The sequence below is a fragment of the Rattus norvegicus genome, chromosome 10, assembly GCF_036323735.1.
Source record: "Rattus norvegicus strain BN/NHsdMcwi chromosome 10, GRCr8, whole genome shotgun sequence".
In the NCBI taxonomy this organism is placed as follows: domain Eukaryota; kingdom Metazoa; phylum Chordata; class Mammalia; order Rodentia; family Muridae; genus Rattus; species Rattus norvegicus.
Window position 1 is genome coordinate 82,412,210 of NC_086028.1, and position 23,912 is coordinate 82,436,121.

The 23,912-nt window shown below is 49.8% G+C and overlaps 2 protein-coding genes and 1 long non-coding RNA gene across 32 annotated transcripts in view; 2 read left to right on the top strand and 1 right to left on the bottom strand.

Moving 5' to 3' along the window:
* Positions 1-724: 724 nt before the first annotated feature.
* Prr15l (proline rich 15-like) lies at positions 725-6,688 on the top strand. The gene is made up of 2 exons (NM_001398943.1): positions 725-927; positions 5,543-6,688. The coding sequence occupies exon 2, from the start codon at positions 5,572-5,574 to the stop codon at positions 5,872-5,874; it is 303 nt and encodes a 100-aa protein (NP_001385872.1). The 5' UTR covers positions 725-927; positions 5,543-5,571; the 3' UTR covers positions 5,875-6,688.
* Positions 6,689-8,817: 2,129 nt separating this feature from the next.
* On the bottom strand, positions 8,818-15,079 carry Pnpo (pyridoxamine 5'-phosphate oxidase). 2 transcript variants are annotated; one of them, NM_022601.3, is given in 7 exon segments: positions 8,818-10,119; positions 10,292-10,362; positions 10,672-10,800; positions 11,042-11,095; positions 12,037-12,136; positions 13,468-13,592; positions 14,810-15,079. In NM_022601.3, coding segments are annotated over 7 exon segments (786 nt in total). In that variant the 5' UTR covers positions 14,948-15,079; the 3' UTR covers positions 8,818-9,950.
* A 68-nt stretch (positions 15,080-15,147) lies between these two features.
* LOC102547955 (uncharacterized) overlaps positions 15,148-23,912 on the top strand; it is a 47,346-nt gene continuing 38,581 nt past the window's right edge. For 24 of the 29 annotated variants that reach the window (XR_010055768.1, XR_005490745.2, XR_005490743.2 and 21 more), the window contains exons 1-2: positions 15,164-15,299; positions 15,992-16,255. This is a non-coding gene — a long non-coding RNA (uncharacterized LOC102547955). Of the gene's footprint in view, positions 15,300-15,328; positions 15,570-15,991; positions 16,256-23,912 lie in introns of those variants that run through there. The other 5 variants (XR_010055775.1, XR_005490732.2, XR_010055771.1 and 2 more) reach the window with 4 other exon arrangements.

The window sequence follows — 23,912 nt, forward strand, 5'->3', positions numbered from 1 at the left end:
CAGGCTGACCTTGAACTTGTAATTTTCCTGCCTCAGCCTCCTGAGTCCTGGGGTTACATAACACCTGGCTCTGGCATGTTATTTTAACCCCCCCTTTCCATAACCCACCTCTGAGCAGGAAGAGGCTATGTGAGGGGTCTAAAGCCTTGTCCACACACCTGTCTGCCCCCTTTTCCTCTAGTGAGATCTTGAACCAAGTCAGGAGGGAATCCCAGTCCCCTTGCCTGCAGAGGAGCTCTGGGTGGGGGAGAGCAGACAGCCTGGGAACCGGTCTGCTAACCAGTTCAACCAGAGACTGGTTTCAACCCCGGGAGTTCAAAGGGAGCTGGGATGCCCAGCCTGCTATAGCCCTTAACCCTTTCTCTTGTGTGCCTTGGCAACGTCCAAATGGTGGCCCATACCGGAGAGGGGGTCTAAGCCTCTTTGGAAGATAAAACGGGTGGGAGAGGCTTTGGCGATGGTTCCAGAGTGCAACCAGACACTAAAGAGCTGGAAAACTGAGGAGAGAGGCTCCCGTGCGTCCCAATCCCAGACGTCCCTTGGGATTCCGTCCTCTAGCTTGGTGATCCCAGGAGGACCCTGGCTTCTGGGTGGATGCAGGGGCACTGGGATTGGGTTTCTGGGGTGATGAATATTCATCACCCTGAGCCAGCCTCTGCTTCTGTTTACTTAGCTGGGCGGGGCCGGGTTTCAGGTTCACCTTGACTCCTGGAGCCGCAGCACACGCAGCAAGCAGGTACCTGCTTCTGCACCTGTCTCTTTCACCTGCCCTGCAGCTGCTCCTACCCACCTCTCCCGGCTGAGTCTGGCCAGCGCGACACCCTGGAGACACCCTCTCCTCCTCCAGTCTCACCTGCCTGGTCAGCTCCTACACTCAACTCCTCTAGGGAAAGTCGCGTCTCCAGCCCATAGCAGTCCGGATTACAGGTACAGGCGGCAGGGACTGGTGGGTGGGGAAACCTAGACATAGGTTCTGGCCAGGGTTTCCCACTCATGCCTCCATGGTGGAAAAGCTCAGCAGACTCTGACTTCATGCAGTCTCACCTCACTGGACTCTTGGAGCAGGTCCAGGCCTCCAAAAGAATTCCTGCTGAGAAAGTTTCAATATGTATGTACATACACTCTTACTCAGCTCGAGACGGTCCCCTCGGGCCCACAACCTGGACCGTGCATGTGTCTGGCTATCTGGTAGAAACGTCTCCCACTTCCTGTCCAGTCTCATTCAGGGTAGTCGAGGGCCATTGGGGGCCTTACAGAGGGAGGGGAGCAGGTTCCACAATACAGAGCTGACTCCCTTCCTCTCTCCCCTGCACCTCCACCTCTGCCTCAGTCAATGGTTAACTTGGCCAACTCAGAAGGAGCTGGGCAAAACCCTTGAGAAAGTGCTCCAGTGGGGGTGATGAGACCTGTCTCGGGTGCGTATGAGTATGTCCTGGTGCTAGCCTCCCAAGGCAGGAGGTGGCCAATTGTCTCATAAAGGCCTTTCATGAGCCCTGGAGCTACACAAACAGCAGTTTGGAGCTGGCATCCTTGGGGCCTGATTTCCCTTATCCCACGATTGCAAGGCCTAGGGCAAGGGCCTAGCCCTGAACCTGGCATCTCTGAGCTGTGTGTTAGCATTAGCAGCTCTCACCACATGCAAGATCTGTGTTTCCAGCACCAGGTGCCCCCGCCCCCAACCCCTACCCCCCACCCCCATCCCTGGCTTTCCACTATCACTCATGGGCATGTGGCTAGAAACATTTTACTCTTTACAACTCTGGAGATCTGGGGCACTTACACACCATGGCGCTTCTTGGTTGGTTGGTTAGCTAGCTAGGTTTGGTTTGGTTTGAACCCAGGATCACACTCTGGAGGCCAGGCGGAACTCAAACTTATTAGGTAAATCAGGCTGACTTTGAACTCACTGGTCTCTTGCCTAAGAGATTACAAGTGTGTACCACCAGACCTGACTTATAACAACATGTTCTTTGTCTTTAGTCTCTCTCTCTCTCTCTCTCTCTCTCTCTCTCTCTCTCTCCCTCTCTCTCGTTTTTTAGAGACAGAGTTTCTCTGCGTAGCCCTGGCTGTCCTGGAACTCTCTCTGTAGACCAGGCTGGCCTCGAACTCAGAGAGCCACCAGCCTCTGCCTCATTCCTGAGTGCTGGGATGGATGGACTACACCTCTGCTGCCCTGGCAGACAAGTTCTTTACGTGGTCCTAACTGTTCTGGAGTTCTGTATGTGGAGCAAGCTGAACTTCAACTCCGAGATCCTGCTGTCTCTGCCCCCTGAGAGCTAGGATTAAAGGAGGGTGCCACCAGCCCAGGCAGATTTTATACTGTCTTCTGTGGGGACTAATGGCTCTTGGAGCTGAGTTATTATGAAAAACAAAGAGTAATCCATAAATTTATGTTTTTCCAATTCAGATTTGCATAGGTTAGGCTTGCCTCCAGGGACAAACACTTTTGTTCAAGTGTTTAAGTGTCCTGGGCAGAGAGGACAAACAAAGGCCAGCAAAGAGCATCCTCAAGAGTTCAGGGTATTGTCTGGATGGTGGTGGCACATGCTTTTAATCCCAGCATCAGGAAGGCAGAGGATCTCCGTGAGTTCGAGTCCAGCCTGATAAAATCAAGTTCCAGGACAGCCAGGGATATTCTATTATACAGAGAAACCCTGTGTCAGAGAGGGGGCCGGGGGGAGGGAGGGGAAGAGGGAGGAAGGGAGGGAGAGAGAGAGAGAGTGAGTGTGTGTGTGTGTGTGTGTGTGTGTGTGTTCAGGGTACAAGTCCAGGTCGCAGGGCACCAAGGAAGGCACCAAACTGTTCTCATTTACCATCTTCTAGTCAGTTCCTTGTGACCTGCGTCTCCCTCTACTTGAAGGAGAGGTAGGCTCTGGGAATGCCATCTTGATATGCAGTACAAGTTGTTTAAATGGTTACATTTCAACTGCCATGGGCTGAAGTCCGTTTCCCAATGTAGGGCTAGGAGATCAGGTGCTTAGAGTAGATACAGGAACTGGACCAGCCATCCCTCCATTCTCCAAGCCTCTGGCAGCTTCCAGATGGGCAGTGCTAGGTGGGCCGTGCTGGGTTGGCAAGGCAGCCACTGAGTGGCCCTCTCGCCCTCCTCCCTTGCCCTCCCACAGCTCCTTCCAGTAACCCACTTTGGAACACCAAGTCCTGTGCAAGGCTGTGCTAAGCCCAGGCGAGGCACGCTGCCAAGACAAACCTCTCAGGCTGTCCCTTGGTGCTCTCAGCTCTTCAGGCGCCTGGAAGTACCGTCCAGCCCTCTTCCCCGCTCCCCCATGCTCTAAGTAGGAGATCTCTTTTGAGCTTCTGTCACTTGAGCCCAGCTGAAGGGGTAGAGTGGGCAGTGGGCGTCTGCTTCCTGGATAAAGTAATAGGAGAGCCTCGGGGCTGGGGGGGGCAGTGTGCAGAGGGGCAGGAGACACCACAGGGACAGCAGCAAGAGGTGTTCAGCTTGTTTCAGCCTAGGCCAATGTCTTCCTTTTTTTTTTTTTTTTTTTTTTTCCTGAATTTGATGTGCTCTCCTCACCCCAAATACTCGTATGCATTATGGGAATTATGGAAACAGAGCGCCAGAAGGGCAGAAAGCAGTACCCTATATTTCTTCTTCATTAAAAACAAACAAAAAGGGATGGAGAGATGGCTCAGCGGTTAAGAGCACTGACTGCTCTTCCAGAGGTCCTGAGTTCAATTCCCAGCAACCACATGGTGGCTCACAACCATCTGTAATCGGATTTGATGCTTCTTCTGGTGTGGATATAGATAAAATAAAAATAAATCTTTAAAAACAAACAAACAGGGGTTGGGGATTTAGCTCAGTGGTAGAGCGCTTGCCTAGCAAGCGCAAGGCCCTGGGTTCGGTCCCCAGCTCCGAAAAAAAGAAAAAGAAAAACAAACAAACAAACAAACAAACAAACAAAAAAAAACACCTACTATTCAATTTGCACCTTTCTTTCTGGTGATTTTATAAAAGGCATTGAAGACCATTAGGACTGGGGGATTTGGGCTGCAGAGACATTTCCTCAGTTAAGGGCACTGGCTGCTCTCTTCCAGAGGACCCGGGTTCGATTCCCAGTACCTACATGGCAAAAGCTCTATAACTTAGCTATGCCCCCTGGATTTTTCCATCATCAACTTTTAGAAAAAAATACATTTCCGTTTTGGTTTTTGTTTGAGACAGAGTCTCACTTCACAGCCTGGGCTGTTGGTCTAGAACTCACCATTATGAGACCTCCTTCCTAGAATTAGCCTAGTGCAGGCCTAGGTTCATAAGACCAGGCTGCTAACCTCTCCGGGCACGGAGCTGCCTTCCCTTATGTCAGTCACCTCTCTTGTAGAGGTTAGTTCCTCCAGGCGTCCGCCCCCTCTGCCTGTCTTCCATGCTGCAGACATTAGCAATGCCAGAGAGCTTCGTTCCCAGGCTGTCCTGTGGCTCATAAGCACAGGACAGGATAATTTGTGGGAATTAATAAAAGACGAGGCCTGGGTAGAGATTTCTCCAGGTCTGGACACATGGCTCATGAGTAGAGAAGCTTGGATTTCAACCCCCGGTCCCACCTTAGCCGTACAGTACAATCCATGAGGGTAGCATCTCACAGGCCCCACCACTGCCTTGTGAATCTTTACCTCTCTTCAGTCACCTGTGCTATGGCAGCCTGGTGGTGCACCAACGATTATCCCACCTCCTAAGTTTTGCTCTGTAAAGCAGGTCTACCTGTGTAGACGGGCAGTGGTGGTCAGGCTGAATGTCAGGGTTGCATGGGATGGATAAACACACTGAGACCTAGAGACGGAACTTGGCTAGACGTCAAGAGCCCAGGATTTCCCAGTGCTAAATGGCAGCAGCCCTCTCCTCAGGAAAGACTTGGTCATTACTGTTGGGAATGACGAATGGCTGGAACTATACCAAATTCTATTTCATTTTGTTATGCTTTTTATGCCCGTGTGACCTGTCAACGGTCTGCCAACACTGGGCAGTGGCGGGAAGGACTTGGTCATGGTGGCAAAGACCAGAATAAGTGTGGCTAGGCAAGGGGTTTCTCTAACCTGTATACTTGGAAGGACTTCAAAGCTCTCTCTGCTGCTTCGTGAGGCCATGGGGTAGGGTTATCTCATTGTCCCTCTGCCTAGCTCAGTGTCTTTTCTGTTCATGGCTGCTTTGAAAGCTCTTTTTCCAGCCCTTCTGTCCTACCTTCAATACATTTTCTTTCTTTCTTTTTTTTTTTTCGGAACTGGGGACCGAACCCAGGGCCTTGCGCTTGTTAGGCAAGCGCTCTACCACTGAGCTAAATCCCCAACCCCATATTTTCAATAGTTTTACTTTTTTTTTTTTTTTGGACAGGCCTTCACTATGTAGCCCAGGCTGGCCTCCATCCAGTTCACAACCCTTCCAGCTCAGCCTCTGTGCTGGGATCATAGGCGTTAACCAGCAATCCTGCCTCTATCTCTTAAAATATCCAGTAACTAGGAATGAGCCTAGACAGGGCTGGGCTATTTCCACCTACTGAGTTTGTCTCTCCCATATTTGGTCCAACAGAAAGCTCCGCCTTGGGTTTAGGAACCGCCATGACTGAGGTTGGTTGGTGGAAGCTGACCTTCCTCCGGAAAAAAAAATCCACTCCCAAAGTGCTCTACGAAATCCCCGACACCTATGCTCAAACAGAGGGAGGTGCAGAGCCCACAGGACCTGATGCAGGAGATCCTCACAGCGACTTTAACAGCCGCCTGGAGAAGATTGTGGACAAGAACACCAAAGGCAAGCATGTCAAAGTCTCCAACTCAGGCCGCTTCAAAGAGAAAAAAAGAGTCCGGGCCATGTTGGCAGAGAACCCCACCCTCTTTGATGACAGGGAGAACAAAGGACAATGAAGGCAGCGGAAGAAGACAATAGTGCCGCCCTGCTCCCTGCCACTGGTGGGGTCTGAGGCAGGAGCTTGCCACGCTGGCCTCTTTGGTCACAGCCACGGTGGTGGTTGATCCCTGCTGGCAGGAACACCCGGTTCTTAGGTTTGTATTTGTGTGCCCCAGTTTTATGAAGAGCCTCCTCCTCATGATCACATACAAAGGCACTCTGGGCCAGCATGAAAATCGTGACCTAGAAGTACTGCTTTCCTTGACACAGTGGCTTGGCTCACAGGGAGGTGGCATGGCACAGAATAGGCAGAGAACATGGTGGACTCCACCCATTCTTTCCCTGGGCCAGGGGGTCATGGGTGAATTTGAATCACTACTCCCTCTACTTTCACATCCGGTGACTGTTCCCTGGACCAATCCAAGGAGAGCAGAGTTTCCGGAAGTCACGTGACCTTGGTTTCCTTGGCGCCAGAGGCAGAGTTGTTAAACTTGAGATCACCTCTTAACTCAAGGAGCAAACTTCCTGGAACTTTGCTCCCAAGAGTGGAGGGGCGAAGGACACGGGCACTCCCTGGGGCGCTACTGAAGGCCAGACCAGAAATCCTCCTGAGTTCTTACCTTGACTACCACTTGTGTGGGTGCTGAATTACATACCCCCAAACTGAGGCCTCACTGGCCAGCCCAAGGGTCCAAACGGGAGGAGTGGATGGGTTTCCCCACTCCTTCCCTGATAGTATTTAAGATAGATGATCTCCAGGACTGAATCCTGGAGCCTTGAATTTTGTTGGAAAAGTAGATTTATTAGGAATAAACAAGGCTGTAGAACCCATGGTCTCGTTTACACTCTTATCTCACATGAATGCAGATGGATTTTCCACGCCCCTACCTTCATGTGAGTGGACCTTTTGGCCCTTCAAACTTTAGGAAGGAGCCCCTAAGTGTGACAGCGTGTTACTGTGTTAGTAATTCCATCATCAAACACAGCAGGGGAGAAAGACAACAGAGAGGCCGAGCGGGCTGTAAGAGTGGGGGCAGACCTTTGGTAACAGACCCAAAGTCTCCGACATTCTCAGGGGCTCAGTTTGGGACCTAGATTTAAACTCTGGTGCCACCATAATGAGGGTGGGAACATCAAAGAGAGACTTCTCTTTAGTCAGGTATGAGAGCGAATCTCTGTGACCTCAGCTCTCCAGGGGGTGGGAGCAGGATTGCAGGTTCAAAGGTCATCCTGGGGTATACAACAAGGCCCTATCTCAAGAAACACACCAAAAGCTCCTTCCTCAGGGCTGCAGACCGTTTCCTTCCTCCTCCTTTTCTTACAGGATGCTCCCATCCCGACTGCTTTAGTTTAAGGACTAGGAGAGAGTTCTCACCCTGTAATGTTAAGTCTTGTTCTTGCTCAAGCTACAGGGCCTGAGAACTGGAAAGAACCAAACCAAACCAAAACAAAACAAAAAAACAAAAAAACCCAAACAACCATAAAAACAAACAAAAAACAAAAAAACCCACCATCCAAATCTTTGGAGCTCATGTTGGGACCAGGGAAAGAGCAAGGTGGCTATTCTGCTATGTGGTCCAGCAGTTTTTGGGTCAACTCTTCAAAGTGTGCTGGGACACCCCACCCTAGGGAGCTGTTGCTGAGGAAGTCTATTGCCAAGACAAACATACCTATACAAGGAGACCTTTGTTAGGTGCCTCGCCCAGGCCAGGGGATAAGGGAGGCAGACCAGGGGCTGAACAGAAAGTAGACTCAATGCCCTGCCTTTACCTTGGCCTTTGCACCCTTCCCTTCTCCCCAGAACTTTCTGGGTCTCACTACTCAGTTCATAAGGTCCCCCAGAAGGAGCTGAGACGTCCCTCAATCTTACAACTTTGCTGTTAGCTACCTTGTCCATTGCTTATGACAGTGTCTTTCTAATCCCCCATCACCGAGGCAAGTACTCTTCCAGCTAGGGTCAGAGACATCAGGCACTTGGCTAAAGAGAGCTGCTCTGTTTGTATGAACCACTATGCCCTGCCCACCCAGCACCTTCTATTCTTGAATGTCACTTGTCTGTTGGTGTGGCACGGGCAGGAACTATCGGTTATCGTGTACAGAATGGGACTGGGATGAGGCAAGAAAGTTTGTCTTGGGCCACTGGGAGGTGACTGTCACCAAGGGGAATGTACAGGCTTTGGAACCAATGGGAGAGCGCCAACCTAGGTTAGCCCATCGGCTGGGTGTCCTCTAGGATCTACATCATAGGTCCCTTTCGCAACAGCCTATCCCAAGATTACTTAACCTCAGGTAGGGAATGAAGATGGGTACTAGGCATAGATTCATTTGTTTTGCTTAAGGCAGGAGCTCTCACTGCAGCCCAGGTTGGCTTGCAACTCACTTTGTAGCCCAGACTGACACACTACAGTCCTCCCAATCCTGCCTCCCAAGTGTTGGGATTACAGGCAGGATGATCTATGCTGCCTGGCTTCTATCTTTTACACATGCTAGAGAAATACTCTACTGCTATGCTGTATCCCAAACACTTCCTTTCATGGGCTCCCTGGTCTCTAAACTTTTTATATGCAGCACCAGAGTCCCAGAAAGATCTCTGCAAGAATCTTCCAGGGAGACAGTGCATGTCCCCTAAATTGGAGGCCTGGATGTCGAGAGAGATCCAGCTGCCCCAGGGAGTCCCAAGCAAGGCAGCTGCACACTTGTAGGAGCCGCTAGGAGGAGGAACTGAGAGTGTAAATATGGGCAGGAGACGGGGAGAGGCTACGGTTATCAACCACAGTTTCACTGGGAAGCAACCCAAGCGGAGGGAGGGGGAGGCACAGAGGCTGCCCGATACTGGCCACCACTGCCCAGTAAGGGACAAGCCACTGTGCTCCCTCTGCTGGATCCAAGCAGAAGAGGCCTGTAAATTGACTCCCCAACTATCCTGTCTGCTGTGGTGCAGGTTAAACATTAATATCACATACGGCTGACAAGTTTTTATTACACACTTGTACACTGGGACTGACAGCTGAGATCACACTGCAAAAGTCTGGGGGGGGCACACACAGCCCCCTAACAGCGATGGGGTACAACACTTCTCATCAACTCATCTACATATACTAATAAAGTCACAGTCCATGGCATGTCAGCAAAAGGGGTGAGGTAGGTGTGAGGGTGCCTGGTCGATGGCCACAGGGTCAATGTCCTTCCTGGACCCAGGCTTACATGGGGGAACAACACAGGACAGAGTTGCCTTGGGAGAAGCTTTTGTCAGTGACAGAGGCTAAAGCACACAGCCACAAAGTCAAAAGAAGACAGGAGTCCAGAGTAACAAGTTCAAGGCCAACCAGAACATATAATGGTTTGTCTGAGTCACAGCAAACATGGTCTGGCTCCTTTCCATAGCCAGCGAGCCCTTGTATATCTGCGGCCTGATTAGTCTGTTACTGGAAACAGAGTTAGACCAGCTGCAGCTCCCAAGACGGGCGTCCCCCCAAACCAGGAGCAAAATCAAGGGAATAATTATGAGACTCTTTGCTACTTGTGACTCTCTACAACACTACTGCGCTCTGTTCCAGCCACTAAACCGATCCCGAGTTCAGAGAACTTGAGGGTGAGTCCTGGAGAAATGCAGGTAGAAGGGTTAACAAAGGCAAAGGCAATGGGCGGGTTGGGGATTTGGCTCAGTGGTAGAGCGCTTGCCTAGGAAGCGCAAGGTCCTGGGTTCAGTCCCCAGCCCCGAAGGAAAAAAAAAAAAAAAAAAACAAAGGCAATGGGCTTCTTAAAAACAGGACTAGAACTGGGCCTGGTGGCACAAGCCTATAATACTGCTACTCAAGGGACTGAGGGGAGGAACTCAAAGCCAAGACTTGTCTGGGATGTATACACAGTGAGTTCAGGGCCAGACTAAGCAACTTAGTCTTAAAATAAAAGGTAGTAAGAAAAAATGCTGGGACTTTATCTCAGTGGTAAAGTGTTACCTAGTGTGAGCGAGGTTTAAACCCAATGTCTCACATACACACACACACACAGAAGGTATACCTGGCTTCCATTTTTTTCCTTCCCTTCCCCCACTCTTCCCTATGATGATCCCCCAACATTCTGGAGTCCAGTGTCAAGGTGCAAGTCTCTCATACACCCAGTCTTCCTCCCCGTGGTGGGTCATGGGTCCCAGAGGGGAGTCTCCTGTTGCCAGGCCTCGACGGAAGACAATACGGTCATGCAGGCGGTTGGTTTGGCCTTGCCAGAACTCCATCACTTGGGGATATAGGATGTAGCCACCCCTATGGGAAGAAGCAGAGGTTTACTGTGCCCACCTCCCCTCTGATCCCCAAGCTCTCTTGCAGGGAGCTCCTGGGATACAACTGAGGGCTTCTCAGAAAACAATATCTATAATTCCACAGACAGGGCCACAGGGTCCCTTTCTGGATGGTCACCAAGATAGGTATCACTTACCAGTACTCTGGCTTGGGCACCTCTTGTTCCCGGTAGAGCTGCCCCAGTTCCTCATTTTTCTTTCTCAGGTACTGTTCAAAGAAGAAGAGAGAGGAAGAGCCAGGCACGGGAAATGATCCACTTAAGGACTTACAAACATAGGCTCTGGGGCAGGAGCCAGGCCGGGTGTTAGTGACAGGGGATGATGAAAGTAGACTGAGGACTGGTCAAGAGGAGGGCAGACAGAGGAGGCCTGTTTCCCATCATCCCCTGCTCCTCTCCCCTAGGGACATCATCCTTTTCTGGGAGTTTGACAGGACCCTGGCAACTCCTGGAGACAGCCTCTGGGGATGAGCTAAAGGCCTGGCTCATCAAGAGGTTCACACAGGAGCCCTATTTACCTCCCGATCGGGGATCACAGAACTCTGGCGACTGACCACAGCCCCAATCTGGCTGCTCTTGGGCCGGGAATGGAAGTAGTTCTCAGCCTCCTTCTCCGGCAGTTTCTTCACTGGGCCTTCCACACGCACCTGTTCGTGGATGAACCTGGCTAGGTGATGTTTGACACTACTAACCCTTTCTACCAGCACAGGTCCCGTTTCTCACCGTTCTATCAGCTGCCCCAACACTCCCAGCCCCAACTAGACTCTCTGAAAGCTCTGTGAGAGGCAGAGTGGACAGGCCTAGGCAGAATAGGATTTCTTCATTCATTTTTAAATTCACCCCTGCCCACCTAGCCCACTGGAAGTCTTCATGGGGACAGTCACTCACCTGACGGTTCAGGGGCTCCCAATAGAAGACAAGAGAGGCAAAGGGGTTAGAGTCCTGGAAACAAGAGAAAAGCCATAGGTACCATGGGAAATCAACACTTCCTGCACGTAGGAGGAAGGTGCAAGATTCCCTGGATACCATCAACAGATGCAGTCACTGTTACATCTCTTTCAAACCCTCAAAGGCGAGCCTCCTGTGACACACCTGAAGTCAGGCCCTCAGGGGCTAAGTAACATGCAGAATTTTACACAGCCAGTGGTAGAGCTGGGTGTAAGCCAGGTTAACTCCAGTGTGAGGCTCGGCCATTCCAATCACCATAATTGTGGTTTTGAAGATTTCTGTTTTTGTTTTTGGCACAGGGTCCTACTCTGTAGCGTAGACTGCCTTAAATTTGTGCTAATCCTCCTGCCTCAGCCTCCTCGAATACCGGGGAGGCATGAACCACCACACCCAGCTCACACATGGGTTTTGAGAGTCGATGTGAAATGCACCTTGGCGTGGCTTGACCAAATGCATGTGAAATGCCAACTCCTGTATACCTTACAACAGGTGTTGGGGACAAAACAGATTAAAGTGGCAACCTTTGCTCAATAGAGCTTACAGTGTAGCAGAGGGGACAAGTGTCAATCATGTAATCAAGTAAACAGATGCATGACTGGAAACAAAAAAATACAAAATACATATGTACGTGTGTGTGTGTGTGTGTGTGTGTGTGTATGTGTGTACACGCACACAAAGCGATGCTGTAAGGTGCACCGCTGGCAGACAGTGCCAGGTGCCAGCACAGTGTTAGGTAAGGAAGGCTTCTCTAACGTGGGACCTCACAGACCTGAAGGAACAGGTGCTGATTGGGTAGCAGACATGGAGGTGGGCGTGGTTTATACATTCACAATGCAAAGGCCTGGACTCCCTGGGAGGGATCCTGAGCAGGGATGATGTAAGCCAGGGCCGAGGCTAGCCCTGTCCACCCTGGGAGGATTTACCCTGACCCTCACCAGCTCTTTCCCCTTCCGACTCTCGTAGTTAGTGAAGAAGCGGAAGCCATCCTTGCCAAAGCCCTTCAGCAGCAGCATGCGGGCAGAGGGTTTTCCGTCTCTGGGGGCACAGCAGAGCACCAGGTCAGAACCCATTCCAGTGTTCTCACCCCCTGAGCAGCCCCTTCAGCCACGCCCCCTTATCACGGCAAATATCAACTGTGTAAATCACGTAAACAAACGCGTGGACATAAACTGAAAAGGAAAAAAGGCAGAGAGTTGAGCTGTGGGGTCCAATGCCCTCAAACAATGCCCTTGGGAACTTGTCCAGGAGGTATAAGCGTGATATCCCCCTAAGGGATGTATGGCGCACTGCTCTAACCACTGTGTGATTGTTTTTGGAAGACAGAGGTTTTAGGGAGGCAATGAAAATTAAATGTGGTCCGTGGGGTGGGACTCTCTCTAATCCAGTAAGACTGGTGTCTTTGTAAGGAGAGAGAGAGAGAGAGAGAGAGAGAGAGAGAGAAGGAAGAAGAAGAAGAAGAAGAAGAAGAAGAAGAAGAAGAAGAAGAAGAAGAAGAAGAAGAGGAAGAGGAAGAGGAAGAGGAAGAGGAAGAGGAAGAGGAAGAGGAAGAAGAAGAAGAAGAAGAAGAAGAAGAAGAAGAAGAAGAAGAAGAAGAAGAAGAAGAAGAAGACGACGATGACGACAGAGTGGGTGGTCTCTCAAAGGTCACTTGAGAACACAGTGAGGGGGCGGCTATCTTCAGAGGCATCACCAGACATCACCCTTGATAACTACTTGCTCTTGGACTTCTAGCCTCCCGAAGTGTGACTTCTGGCACCTAAGCCACCTAGCCCATAAACCTTTGCCATGACACTGATGAAAACCTTGTTAATGCTGGAAGAGACTTGACCAACGACAACACATCGAACCAATGGATCTCGCAAAGGTGCACGGTCCTCTGCTCAGAGCCCTGAGTAACAGAGAGTGTCAAAGCCCCATCTTGATACCTGGTGCTTTAGTGAGAAGGGACAAGAGAAGCTGAGTAAGAGCCTACCTAACCTTAGAGATTTCTCAGAGGGTAAGACTGATTGGTAAATCCCACGCTAGGTTTCAAGAGAGGGAACAGGGCCTCAGGGGCAGAACCAGCAGATTTAGCTCCAAAGGGGAAGACAGGGCTTGAGCAGATAGGAGTCTGAGGGGGACCAAGGGTTGTGAGTGGATAAATCAGTGATCAAGATGTGTAAGTGTATAAGGAACTGCATCTCATCACTAGAGAGTACGCAGTGATCTGGCTTCGGTTTACCAGTTATCGAGTGGTTTACTGGGGCTCAGAGAAGACTATGGCTTTAATAACGGGACTGAAGATAGAATAATGTTGAGAGCACCTAATTTGGGTCTCTCCAAGGCCATCTGGAGCCACCCACACAGGGACCCCTGGCTGTGCATACCTGGTGCAGGTAGCCAGACACATAGCATTGGCTTCTCCTATATCTGGACATTGAACAGCCTCCTCGAACCAGGAAGCAAACTGCTTCATGGGATCCAGAGAGGTCAGATGAGCCTCCTCAAATGCCTAGAAAGAGAATTTGACTTCATTGAATGAGCATACAATGTTTACTTCGTGCCTGGTAATGGCTTGAGGTGCTTTTCAAATGTAAATGCATTTAGCCTTCCTAGAGAAGACCTTGAGAAAGAAAAAACAAACAAAACACTAGCCAGGAAGTAGGTTCTGTGGCCATTTACAGACGATGAAACAGGTATAAAATGGCCTGAAAGTCTGAGTCTCCTAACAAGGGAGGGATGAACCAGGGATGGGGGGTGCTGAAGTACCTGTGGGTCACCTCATTTTTATGAAGTAATTCTAAGGTTTCACGAAAGCCTACATTTCAGTCAAACACTCCTGCAAATGTTCACGAACAAGCACTGTAATTCTGGACCTCAGTTCTGAACCTGATCTCTTGGTCCCTGACCTGAGGAGGGAGAAGACACCCCCCCCCCCCCCCCGGTGAGGGGAATGCTGACGGAGATTAAAATGAAGAGCTTCCAGGTTAGCTTTGAACTCACTGTGTAGCAGAAGGACCCTGAACTCTGGATTCACCATGCCTAGTTCATTTGGAGCTAAGGGTAGAATCCAGAACCCTCCTGTACACTAGGCAAGACTACCAAACTGAGATACAAGCCCACCTTCCACTCCTTTATTATTGTATACCACATTTATGATTGTTTTAAGCATTTTACAAATGCCTAACTACAGGCTGGTGAGATGGCTCAGCAGGTAAAGGCATCTGCCACCAAACCAGACGACCTGAGTTCATTCCTGGTGACCTACGTGATGGAAGGAAAAAACAACTCCTAAAAGTTGTTCCCTGACGTACATGTACAAACACATGCACACTCTAAATGTATAAAAACAGAAAAATTAGAAAACCCCCTAAACCCACAGAATCCTTGTGAAGTAAGTATTATCACTTTACAGGTGAGTAAACTGAGGCCCAGAGAGCATAAATTGCCCGTGACGATAAAATCAGAAAAGGGCTGGGTTCCAACACAGGGGGGCTCTGAAGTCAGTATCCACTATCAGTACCACTGCAACAAGGGACCTATGAGTACATGTTAATCCGCGTTTCCCCTGAGGTCCTCCCCAGTGGTTTTCTCTGAAACCTCCTTCTCCCATCAGGGTGACCTCTAAATCCTATTGCCTTGTAAGTGGCCCCTGAGACCACAGGCGCTCCTCCAACCCTTTGGTAGATGATTTAGGGACACCCCCTTTCCGTGTCCCGGCGGCAGCACCTCTCGGTCCCCGCGGTAACTCTTGCGCATCGGTCCCAGGTCCATGACAGCACCCCGACAGCACAGGTGACGGAAGTAGCCGGGCCACTTCGCAGGTCTCCTGAACGTCACAGTGACGCTCAGCAGCCCGCAGGTCATGTAAGCAGTCGGCCACGTGACCTAGCGTCGCCTGGGTTCCTCTGGGTTCGGAACCAATTGCTCAGCCTGTGTGTCTAGCCTGGGAAGGAAGAATTTGCCAGTGGCCCAGACAAGCTACTAAGTCCTAAGTTGTCGGAACCAAGGTGCCCAGGATCAGCCAATAGCTGTCCAGGACCAGAGCACGGCTATAGATGCGCGGAGAGTTCATTGGTTTGAGTTTCCTGTAAGCGAGACCAATTAGAGCGGGAATGGAGGAAGCCAGCAGCCAATGAGCAGCGCCTCCAGGGGCGGGAGCAGAGAGACAAGGAAATGCTGTCACCGCCGTTAACAAGCACGTGGAGGTTTGTTAAAGGTATAGGGGACCGCAGCCAAGGCGGGGGCGGGGCGAAGGCCCGGGGCTGGAGAGGAAGGGGTCTGCATAAAGTGGCGGGCTTGTGGTGGGCTACTGAAGATGGGCAGGAATCACCTTCTGGCAGCGGAGGTTCGAAGACTGGGGAAGCAAACATGGTGTTGGGGCCAGACTCTGAAGCAAAGGTGATGGGGACACAGAGGGAGAGACTGAGGGAGAAGATTGTGGCTTGAGGGGAGTAAGGAGAGGCTGAAACTGCCTTGCAGACCACAGGTGCTGAGGGTTGTGGTGGTGGGCTGATACTCTGGGGGCTGGGGAAGTGCTCTGGGGTCAGGAGGAGACACTGAAGTGAGAAGGGTGGAAATTGGAATCAGGCTATCCCAGAGCAGATTGGTTTTCCCTTAGACCTTGGAACCCTTTCCTAAGGGTTGGACTGGCCACAGAGCATCCTTTTTCTGGGCGATGGTGCGAATACTAGCCACCACTCTAACAGATGTCCCTTTCCCAAGCCTCTTTTAACTTGGTTATTTACTTTTCTTTTTTTTCTTTTTTTTTTTTTTTTTTCGGAGCTGGGGACCCAACCCAGGGCCTTGCATTTGTTAGGCAAGCGCTCTACCACTGAGCTAAATCCCCAACCCCGGTTATTTACTTCTTAATGTTTTTGTTGTTTTTATTTTATTTTTTTTCCTTTCTAGGTAGTGGGAGGCATAATTCTTAGTCAATGAGAGACAGCAGTAGCCAATCCAGAATACCAGGGACAGGTGCGGTGCCGGCAAACTGACTTCAGGCTGTGGATGTACGGCTGAGAGAGAAGTAGGAAACCCTGACAGTGCTCATGCTGGCTTTGATCCGGCTGGAGCAGCCTGTGGTGGAAATGGCTCTATATAGCCTTGGTGTCTACCAGCATCTGGAGTGGGAGCCACAAGAGCCATGTAGACAGGCACCTAGCACTGTGCCAGGTAAGAGACCTTCTTGCCCTACCTAGGTGTCTGCAGTGGGAGTGATCATCCTGTGTTTACAGCTTGAGCCAATGGAACCTGCTACACAGAAACAAGACAAAGCTTGCTGGGCAAAGTGGTGCATGCCTGTCATCCCAGCACTTCATTTAAGGCCAGCCTTGGCTAGCCTAGACTCCTAAGATCCTGTCTCAGAGAGAGAGAGGGGGGGGGGGGAAATTATATGAATCTGATGAATCTGTGAGTTCTTCACTGGTGGGAATTTTTGGTGCCATCGTCGTTTCCTTCCATTATCACGATGGGGAGAGTTGTCTGGCTCTTGCAGTTGACTAAAGTAGTCATTAGCATCCTTTATAAGGTTCACTCCTTTTTTTTTTGTTCCTGCTTCCTCTTACCTTGGAGCTAGGGCTTCATAGGTACTAAGACTTCAAAAACAAGAGCATGAGCTGTATGTGGCGCCACACACCTGTGGCTCCGGCCCTTGGGAGACAGAGGGAAAGGATCATGAGATTAAGACCACCTGCACAGTGAGCGCTGCCTTAAAAGGGGAAAAAAATAACCATGGGATGTGTACTTACATAGTCTATCCATTCAATAAACGTTTACCAGAGACTGCCTTTAGGCCAGGCATTGAGCCAGGTCTTATAGTACCAAAGTGAAGGCCGTAGCATGGTTCCTGTCCACAGTGGCAGGTCTATGAGTCAGAGAGGATAGCGGGTGGTTAGCATATTCCTGTTAGACAAAGGAAAACCCAAACCAAAGTGGGACAATCAGTGCAGAAAGGCTTCATTCGTCCTGGGAGCTGACAGTTCATCCTAGAACTGTCTTAAAGGGTATTTACCAGAGGGGCAGTGGAACAGGTGTTCAGGAAGAGGGAAGGTGGCCAGTAACGGCAGGTGCATCTGGGACCATGCACCTTGGAACCATGAGATGCTGCTGAAGCCAGGCAGTGAGAAGCAGGTGAGATACTCAAGCAGCAACCTGCCACTCCTTGGGGAACACAAGTCCCACCTCTGAAGGTAACGGCCCATTTTTTAGACGCAGTGTTTCTAATTGTATATATTATGACATTGTGTGGCTAGTAGTCTAGGTTTGTGGTGTTTTTGTTTAAGACCTTGGTTGGGGGCTGGAGATCTGGCTCAGTGGTTAAGAGCACTGACTGCTCTTCCAGAGGTCCTGAGTTCAATTCCCAGCAACCACATGGTGGCTCACAACCATCTGTAAAGGGATCTGATGCCCTCTTCTCGTGTGTCTGAAGACAGCTACAGTGTACTTACGTATAATAAATCTTTAAAAAAAAAAAAAAAAAAAGACCTTGGTTGGGGGGAGGGGCAGATGTGGTGGGATGTGCCTGCTAGCCTGCTATCTAAGAGGCTGAAGCAGGAGGATTATGAGTTTGAGGTCAGCCCGGGCAGCTGAGCAAGAATTTGTCTCCTAAGAGAGGCTTTATTAAGAAAGGGCTGGGGGTGTAGCCCAGTGGCAGAGCGCTTGCATCCCATGCACCAGGATCTGGATTCCACCAGGCTCCATAGAAACCAAGCCAAACCCGATGGGAAAGGAACAAGAGCTGGATTCCAGCAGCCTCTCTTCCTTGGCAACAGTCTAGGGAAGTTTGCTGTTGACTCCTTTCCTGTCTTTTCCTTTCATCTGGGAGTTAACAAGTAGGCTTGTGTTTTGCTTTTCTGCTAAGTGGGATTTGGTGTCTAAACTGCAAAGCTGGGGTGCACAACCAGAGGCAGGACAAAGTCCTGGAGATGCCCCCTTTCGTTGTTTTTGGAACTGGCACTGTATTTGCCACCCTCCGACTTTGTATTAGTTTTGTTTTCTTGAGACAGGCCTAACTCAATAAGCAGTGTCTTGGAAAATGGCATCGCACAGAGAACTTCACTGCTTTCTCAGGATGAAGCAGAGTTGAGGGTTCAGGGGCTGTGTCCTGACCATGTGCCTCTAAGGTTTTCTTTTCTTTTTCTTTCTTTTTTTTTTTTTTTAAAAAAAAAAAAAAAACACAGACCATTTATCATTGTATAGCTCCTCTGTCTTTTCTGGAACTTGCTGTGTACATCAGGCTGACAATAAACTTACAGACATCCTTCTGCCTCTACCTCCTTAGTACTGAGATTATAATCATGTACCACCATGCCCAGCACACCTATATGTCTGTCTGTCTGTCTGTCTGTCTATCTATCTATCTATTTTTGGCTTTTTAAGATAGGGTTTCTCTGTGCAGCCCACTTTATGGACCAGACTGGCCTCAAACTCACAGAGATCCACCTGCCTCTGCCTCCAGACTCTGGCGACCAAGTGGATGACAAGGGAGTGAGGGGCGGGGGCAGTGGCTAATGTATAAATACTGAGAAGGATCAGCTCGCCAGGACTTTAGGCTGTGTGAGTGCTGCTGCTTATCAGTTGGAGAAGTTTTGGGAAAAAAATGACTTCATCAGCTAGGCCTCTAAAGATCCAGGAAGTCTCAGCCTTGATGAATTAAGCTTAGAGGGACAAGTCCCATGGAAGGGTGAATGAAGGTTGACTTCCTACCAGTAGGTGGCTGCTCTCCCGGCTCCCTCCCAGTAGCTTGTCGGAGGCCCTAGTTTGGGGACTTGCTTGGGTCGTACGTGCGAAGGCCAGACCTTGTCAGTGCCGTCCCTGTGGGGCTTTGTGGTTAAGCCTTTCCTGATACAGCTCGATAGCTCCCTCAGACTCAGTCTGTGGTGTTCATTCAATGTGGCTGGTAATGTCCACGAGCCTAGGAGCTTCTCTGAGGTGGAGTAAGGGACCCAGACCTAGCTGCACTCCATCTGTAAACTGCGTTGTGGTCCAGGGAACTAAAGGGATTCCCACTGTTGTGGTAATGGTGCGACAGACTGGTCTGGAAGCCAGACCTTGGGCAGGAGGAGTTTTTCTAAGGACGGTGTGCAGAAGCCTCTGCCATTGAGCCTTTCGCCTGGCGTTCTGAGGGATGTTAATCCGGTGGTATCTGTCTGAGCTCTGCAGGGCAGAGGGAGATGCCAGCCCCTAGCTCATTTTCCTTCCATCTCTTAGAGCGCCTAGGTGGTCCCTTACTGTGACCTCCCAGTCATCAGTAGCTTATAGGCTTGGGGCCGATGTCCTGAGGGCTCCTGCGATGATGAGGCAACTGTCTGTCTGTGCGACAGTGTATAAGATGCCTGATAAGACCCTGGAGTTTGCATTGCTGTGAGCACCTCAAAGATGCTGTTTAAGGGAAGGTAGATGGAGCCCTTTGACCCTGAAGCCTTCAACACTAGGGAGAGGTCACCTTGTGCCTGTCCTTAGTTAGCTCTTCTAGGTCCTGGAAATTAGGAAGAGACTAAGTTTGTTTTTCGTTATTTCACGGTGGCACGATTGAACCTGTGAGTTTTGGGTAAATACTCTACCAACTGAGTTACATTCCTGGTCCAGGAGAGACTCTTGTTTCTTTCTTTCTGTTTGTTTGTTTTTTATTTTATTTTACTTTTTTTTTTTTTTTTTTTGAGGCAGGATTTCTCTGTGGAGCCCTGGCTGCCCTGGAATTCAGGCCGTAGACCAGGCTAACCTGGAACTCACAGAGATCTGCCTGTCTCTGCCTTCTGAGTTCTGGGATTAAAGGTGTGTGCCACCACTACCAGGTTATTTATTTATTTTATAGATTTAGACAGGGTCTCACGCAGACTAGCCTTGACTTCTGTGTAGCCAAGGCTAGCCTTTCATTCCTGGCCTTCATTCCTCTACTTCCTAAGTTCTGGGATTGCAAGCATGTGGCTTGAAACTGAGTGTCGGCAGGTCATAGAATGTGAGGCTTCAGAGAAAGTTGGGGACAAGTGTGCACATTGATGACCAGTACCCGTTTCCATCATGTAAGCGAGCAGGAGGCTAAGGAGAACCTTAGCGTGCTCTGTAGAGAATGGAGGACTGAACGCCAGTAGGCAGACTGCTAACCCTGTTTATGGGTGTTTGCAGAGACAAGGAGCCTCTTGTTCAGAGACCACTCACATCACAGCACAGCAAAATAAATAAATGAACAAATAATAAAATCTGCCTGCTAGAGACCATTCACATTCCATTATAGTAAAATGAATAAATATGTAAATAAATAAGTGAAATCGGCCGCTTTCTGCCCATACCTTGAAAATTTAAGTGGAACTGAATTTAAAGGCCATGTTTTAAGACAGCAAAACATCTTGCTCTTAGTCAGAAGTATGTGGAAAATGTTCAGTTTGTTGAAGAAAACGGGGGAGGTGAATAAATTGTGGACAGGGCAGATGCAGAGAGAGGGAAAAGCAGCTGCTACATAAACTGGATTAACTGTGTGGTGGATTGAATGAAAATGGTCATATGCTTGAAGGCTTGGGTCCCAGTTAGTGGAACTGTTTGGGAAGGATTAGGAGGTGTGGCCTTGTTGGGAGAGGTGTGCTACTGGGGGTGGGATTCAAAAGCCCATACCAGGCCCAGTGTCCCTCTCCCTCTACCCGTTGTGTGAAGATCAGGATGTAAAACTCGGCTACTACCCCAATACCATTCCTGTCGGCTTCCTGCTATGATGATCAAGGACTAACCCTCTAAAAGCGTAAGCAAGCCCCCGGTTAAATGTTTTCTTTTCTATGAGCTGCCTTGGTCATGGTTTCTCTTCACAGGAATAAAACAGTACCTCGGACAAACTGTTAAATTAACTAGAGAAATCTCACTCTGCCATAGGACAGGTTCGCCGAGGGCACAAGCCTGACCACCAAAGGTTCCAAGTTAGGAAATGCACATTCATTTGAAAGAAGAAAGCTTGAAGTGAGTTTGCTGCTTGGGAAGGGTTTCCCCAGACCACCAACATGCACAGAGGCCAGCGGCAGCTGTGGCAGTGAGGGCAAGAGCATAGTTAGCAGCACTGCTGTGTGGCTTTGCAGACATGCAAAATGCAAGAGTTCCAAGGTCAAGGAGACTTGCACCAGTGTTCCTGACAGCTCCTCAAGGCAGGCACTGTGTGGTAGGGTTGGCTCCCTACAAGGAGGCTCCGAGAGGCCATTGCATGATGATGTGGAGGTGAGGCCTAAGTTACAGTGGAGACCCTGGGATGCTGGAGATCCTAGGACTATGAGACATTGAATGAGGAAAGCTGCAGGCGTGAAGTGGAGCCAGGCCCAAAAGAGAGGCTTTGTGTGATTTAGGCAGCAGAGTTGGAGCCTAGATGATGTTACCAAGAGTCCCAGATGCTGAGTGTGGATCTGCGGGGTTTTTTCCTTTCTCTTCCTTGTCTTTTCTTCTTCCTTGTCCTCCTCCTTTTGTTTCTCTCTCCCCCAACCTCCAAGGCAGGGTTTCTCTGTGTAGCCCTGGCTGTCCTGGAACTTGATCTGTAGACCAGGCTGGTCTTGAACTCAGAGATCCACCTGCCTCTGCCTCCTGAGTGCTGGGATTAAAGGTGTGCGCCACCACCGCTGCCTAGCAAGCTTTGGGTGTTCTGTGTTGGATGTCACTCTTACTTCGGTTTGATTGTTCCCTGTGCTTCCCTCAGGCCTCCCTTTTGGAATGAGGGAGTTTACCTTTTATGTTGGAAATATATGGCTCATTTTCTATCTCACAGCGCCTCACAGTTAAGAGACTTCCTGAGTTTCAATGGAGGCAACATAGACTTTTGATGTTAGAACTGTTAAAACTTTGGAGACTTTTTAGAGATGGCTTAGACGCCTTCATATAATAGAGGTAGGATGTTATAGAGTGATGCGTTTGAGTGTCAAGTTGATCAGAGGTGATGGTTAATCTTGCTAACTTGGCTAACTTTAGAATCAGGCAGAGTTCCTGGAGAGGTGTATCTGAAGAAGACCATCTGAGCACTGGTGTTTGTCTCTCTCTGCTTCCTGACTAGAAGCTCAGTGTGACCGGTACCAGCTCCCTATCCTGATAACTCTGTTCCCTCAAACCCTGAGCCAAAACAGATCCTTCCTTAAGCTCAGGTCCTTTGTTGCAGCCACAGTAGTAACTAATACACAAAGGCACTAAAAAGACAGACAGGGTAGTTTAAAAGGTTTGCCAATTAGGGGTTGGGGATTTAGCTCAGTGGTAGAGCGCTTGCCTAGGAAGTGCAAGGCCCTGGGTTCGGTCACCAGCTCCAAAAAAAAGAACCAAAAAAAAAAAAAAAGGTTTTCCAATTAAAAAGGGGGTTGGGGGAAGAAATGGCTCGACAGCGGAAAGCACTGGCTGCTCTTGCACTGGACCAGGGTTTAGTTCCCAGCACCTACTTGGAACTCCAGTTCCAGGGGGATCCAGTGCCCTCTTCTGGCCTTTGTGGGCACTGCACGCATGTGGTACAGATGCATGCAGACAAAATGCTTATTTAAAAGCAAAACAGAAGACTTTATATGGTAGCAAATGTCTGAGGTGGTGGGGGATCTTTTTTTTTTTTTTTGGTTCTTTTTTTCGGAGCTGGGGACCGAACCCAGGGCCTTGCGCTTCCTAGGTAAGCGCTCTACCACTGAGCTAAATCCCCAGCCCCATGGGGGATCTTAAGTTCAGGACCCATGAGCTCTATACAGTGAAACTGTCTCCAAACAAAAGGAAACAGAACAAAATAGTACATTGCTTGAGTTTGCCTTCAGGAAGTGGGTCTTTGCTACCCCTTCTCTAGGAAGTGGTCCTGGTGCTTGGGCTAATGAGCTGCAGTGTCGAGAGGCAAGGATGGGAGTGGGAGCTTTGGGACAGATGACCTAAGAAAGGAACCAGGCAGAGGAGCCACCATGAGTTGTAGGGGTCCCCTTAAACTTGTAGGTATGGCTTGTACCTAGCCTGTAATCAAGGGCCCCAGCAAGTATCTGGTGTGTGTGTGTGTGTGTGTGTGTGTGTGTGTGTGTGTGTGTGTGTGTGTGTGTATGTGCGTGCTTGTGTGTGCTTGTGTGCTTACACAGTTGCAAAAAGTATACAAGCCAGGGGTCAACATAAATGTTTTTATTTAGGAGATGTCCACCTTGGTTTTTGAGGCAGCTTCTCTCTCATTTGGACCCGACTTGGAGATTGGGGTAGGCTGGCTGATTAGTCAGTCCCAGGGGTCTGCCTGTGTCTGCATCCCAGGACTGGGATAACACACACATCACCAGGCTTGAGTTTTGGCGCGGGATTGAACTCAGGTTCTCAGGCCTGCCCAACGAACACTTTACCCACTAAGCCATCTTCCCAAGTGAAAGTCTTCCTACTACTTGACCTCATCATTGCAAGATGAAACCTGTTCTCCTTGTAAAATGCAGGCATCCAGGGGCTGGAGAGATGGCCCAGTGGTTTAGAGCTCATGCTGTTCTTCCTGAGGACCTGGGTTCAGTCCACAGGCTCGCAGCTGTCTACCTCCAGCTCTAGGGTATCCAACGCCGGCCTGAGGACACCTACACCCATGTGCACGCACACACACACACACACACACACACACACACACACCCCTAAACATAATCTAAAATAATAAATCGTGAACAAAACACTGAGGCATCCTGTGAGAGACAGGTAGCATCCCATAGCTAGCAATGGCTGCATGGCTCCTGAGAAGGGAACTCCCACACGCCAGCTTGCTTCCACATAGCTGAGGACTGACACCATTTTGTTTACAAAAGCAAAGGAGTCAGCTCAGCATAACATGGAGAACTTGGGGTCAGCCCCCAGGGAAGAGTAAGCCTTGTGCCTGAGGCAGAAAAAAAGGTCA

What these genes read in the sequence shown, in the direction of transcription:
- Prr15l (NM_001398943.1), top strand. Translation starts at nt 5,572, where the DNA reads ATGACTGAGGTTGGTTGGTGGAAGCTGACCTTCCTCCGGAAAAAAAAA.
- Pnpo (XM_063269818.1), bottom strand. Translation starts at nt 13,518, where the DNA reads ATGTCCAGATATAGGAGAAGCCAATGCTATGTGTCTGGCTACCTGCAC. An exon ending in CTGTGATCCCCGATCGGGAG is followed by an intron (nt 10,363 to 10,671) that starts GTAAATAGGGCT and finishes TTCTTTGAACAG; the next exon opens with TACCTGAGAAAGAAAAATGA. An exon ending in GTGCCCAAGCCAGAGTACTG is followed by an intron (nt 10,120 to 10,291) that starts GTAAGTGATACC and finishes TTCTTCCCATAG; the next exon opens with GGGTGGCTACATCCTATATC.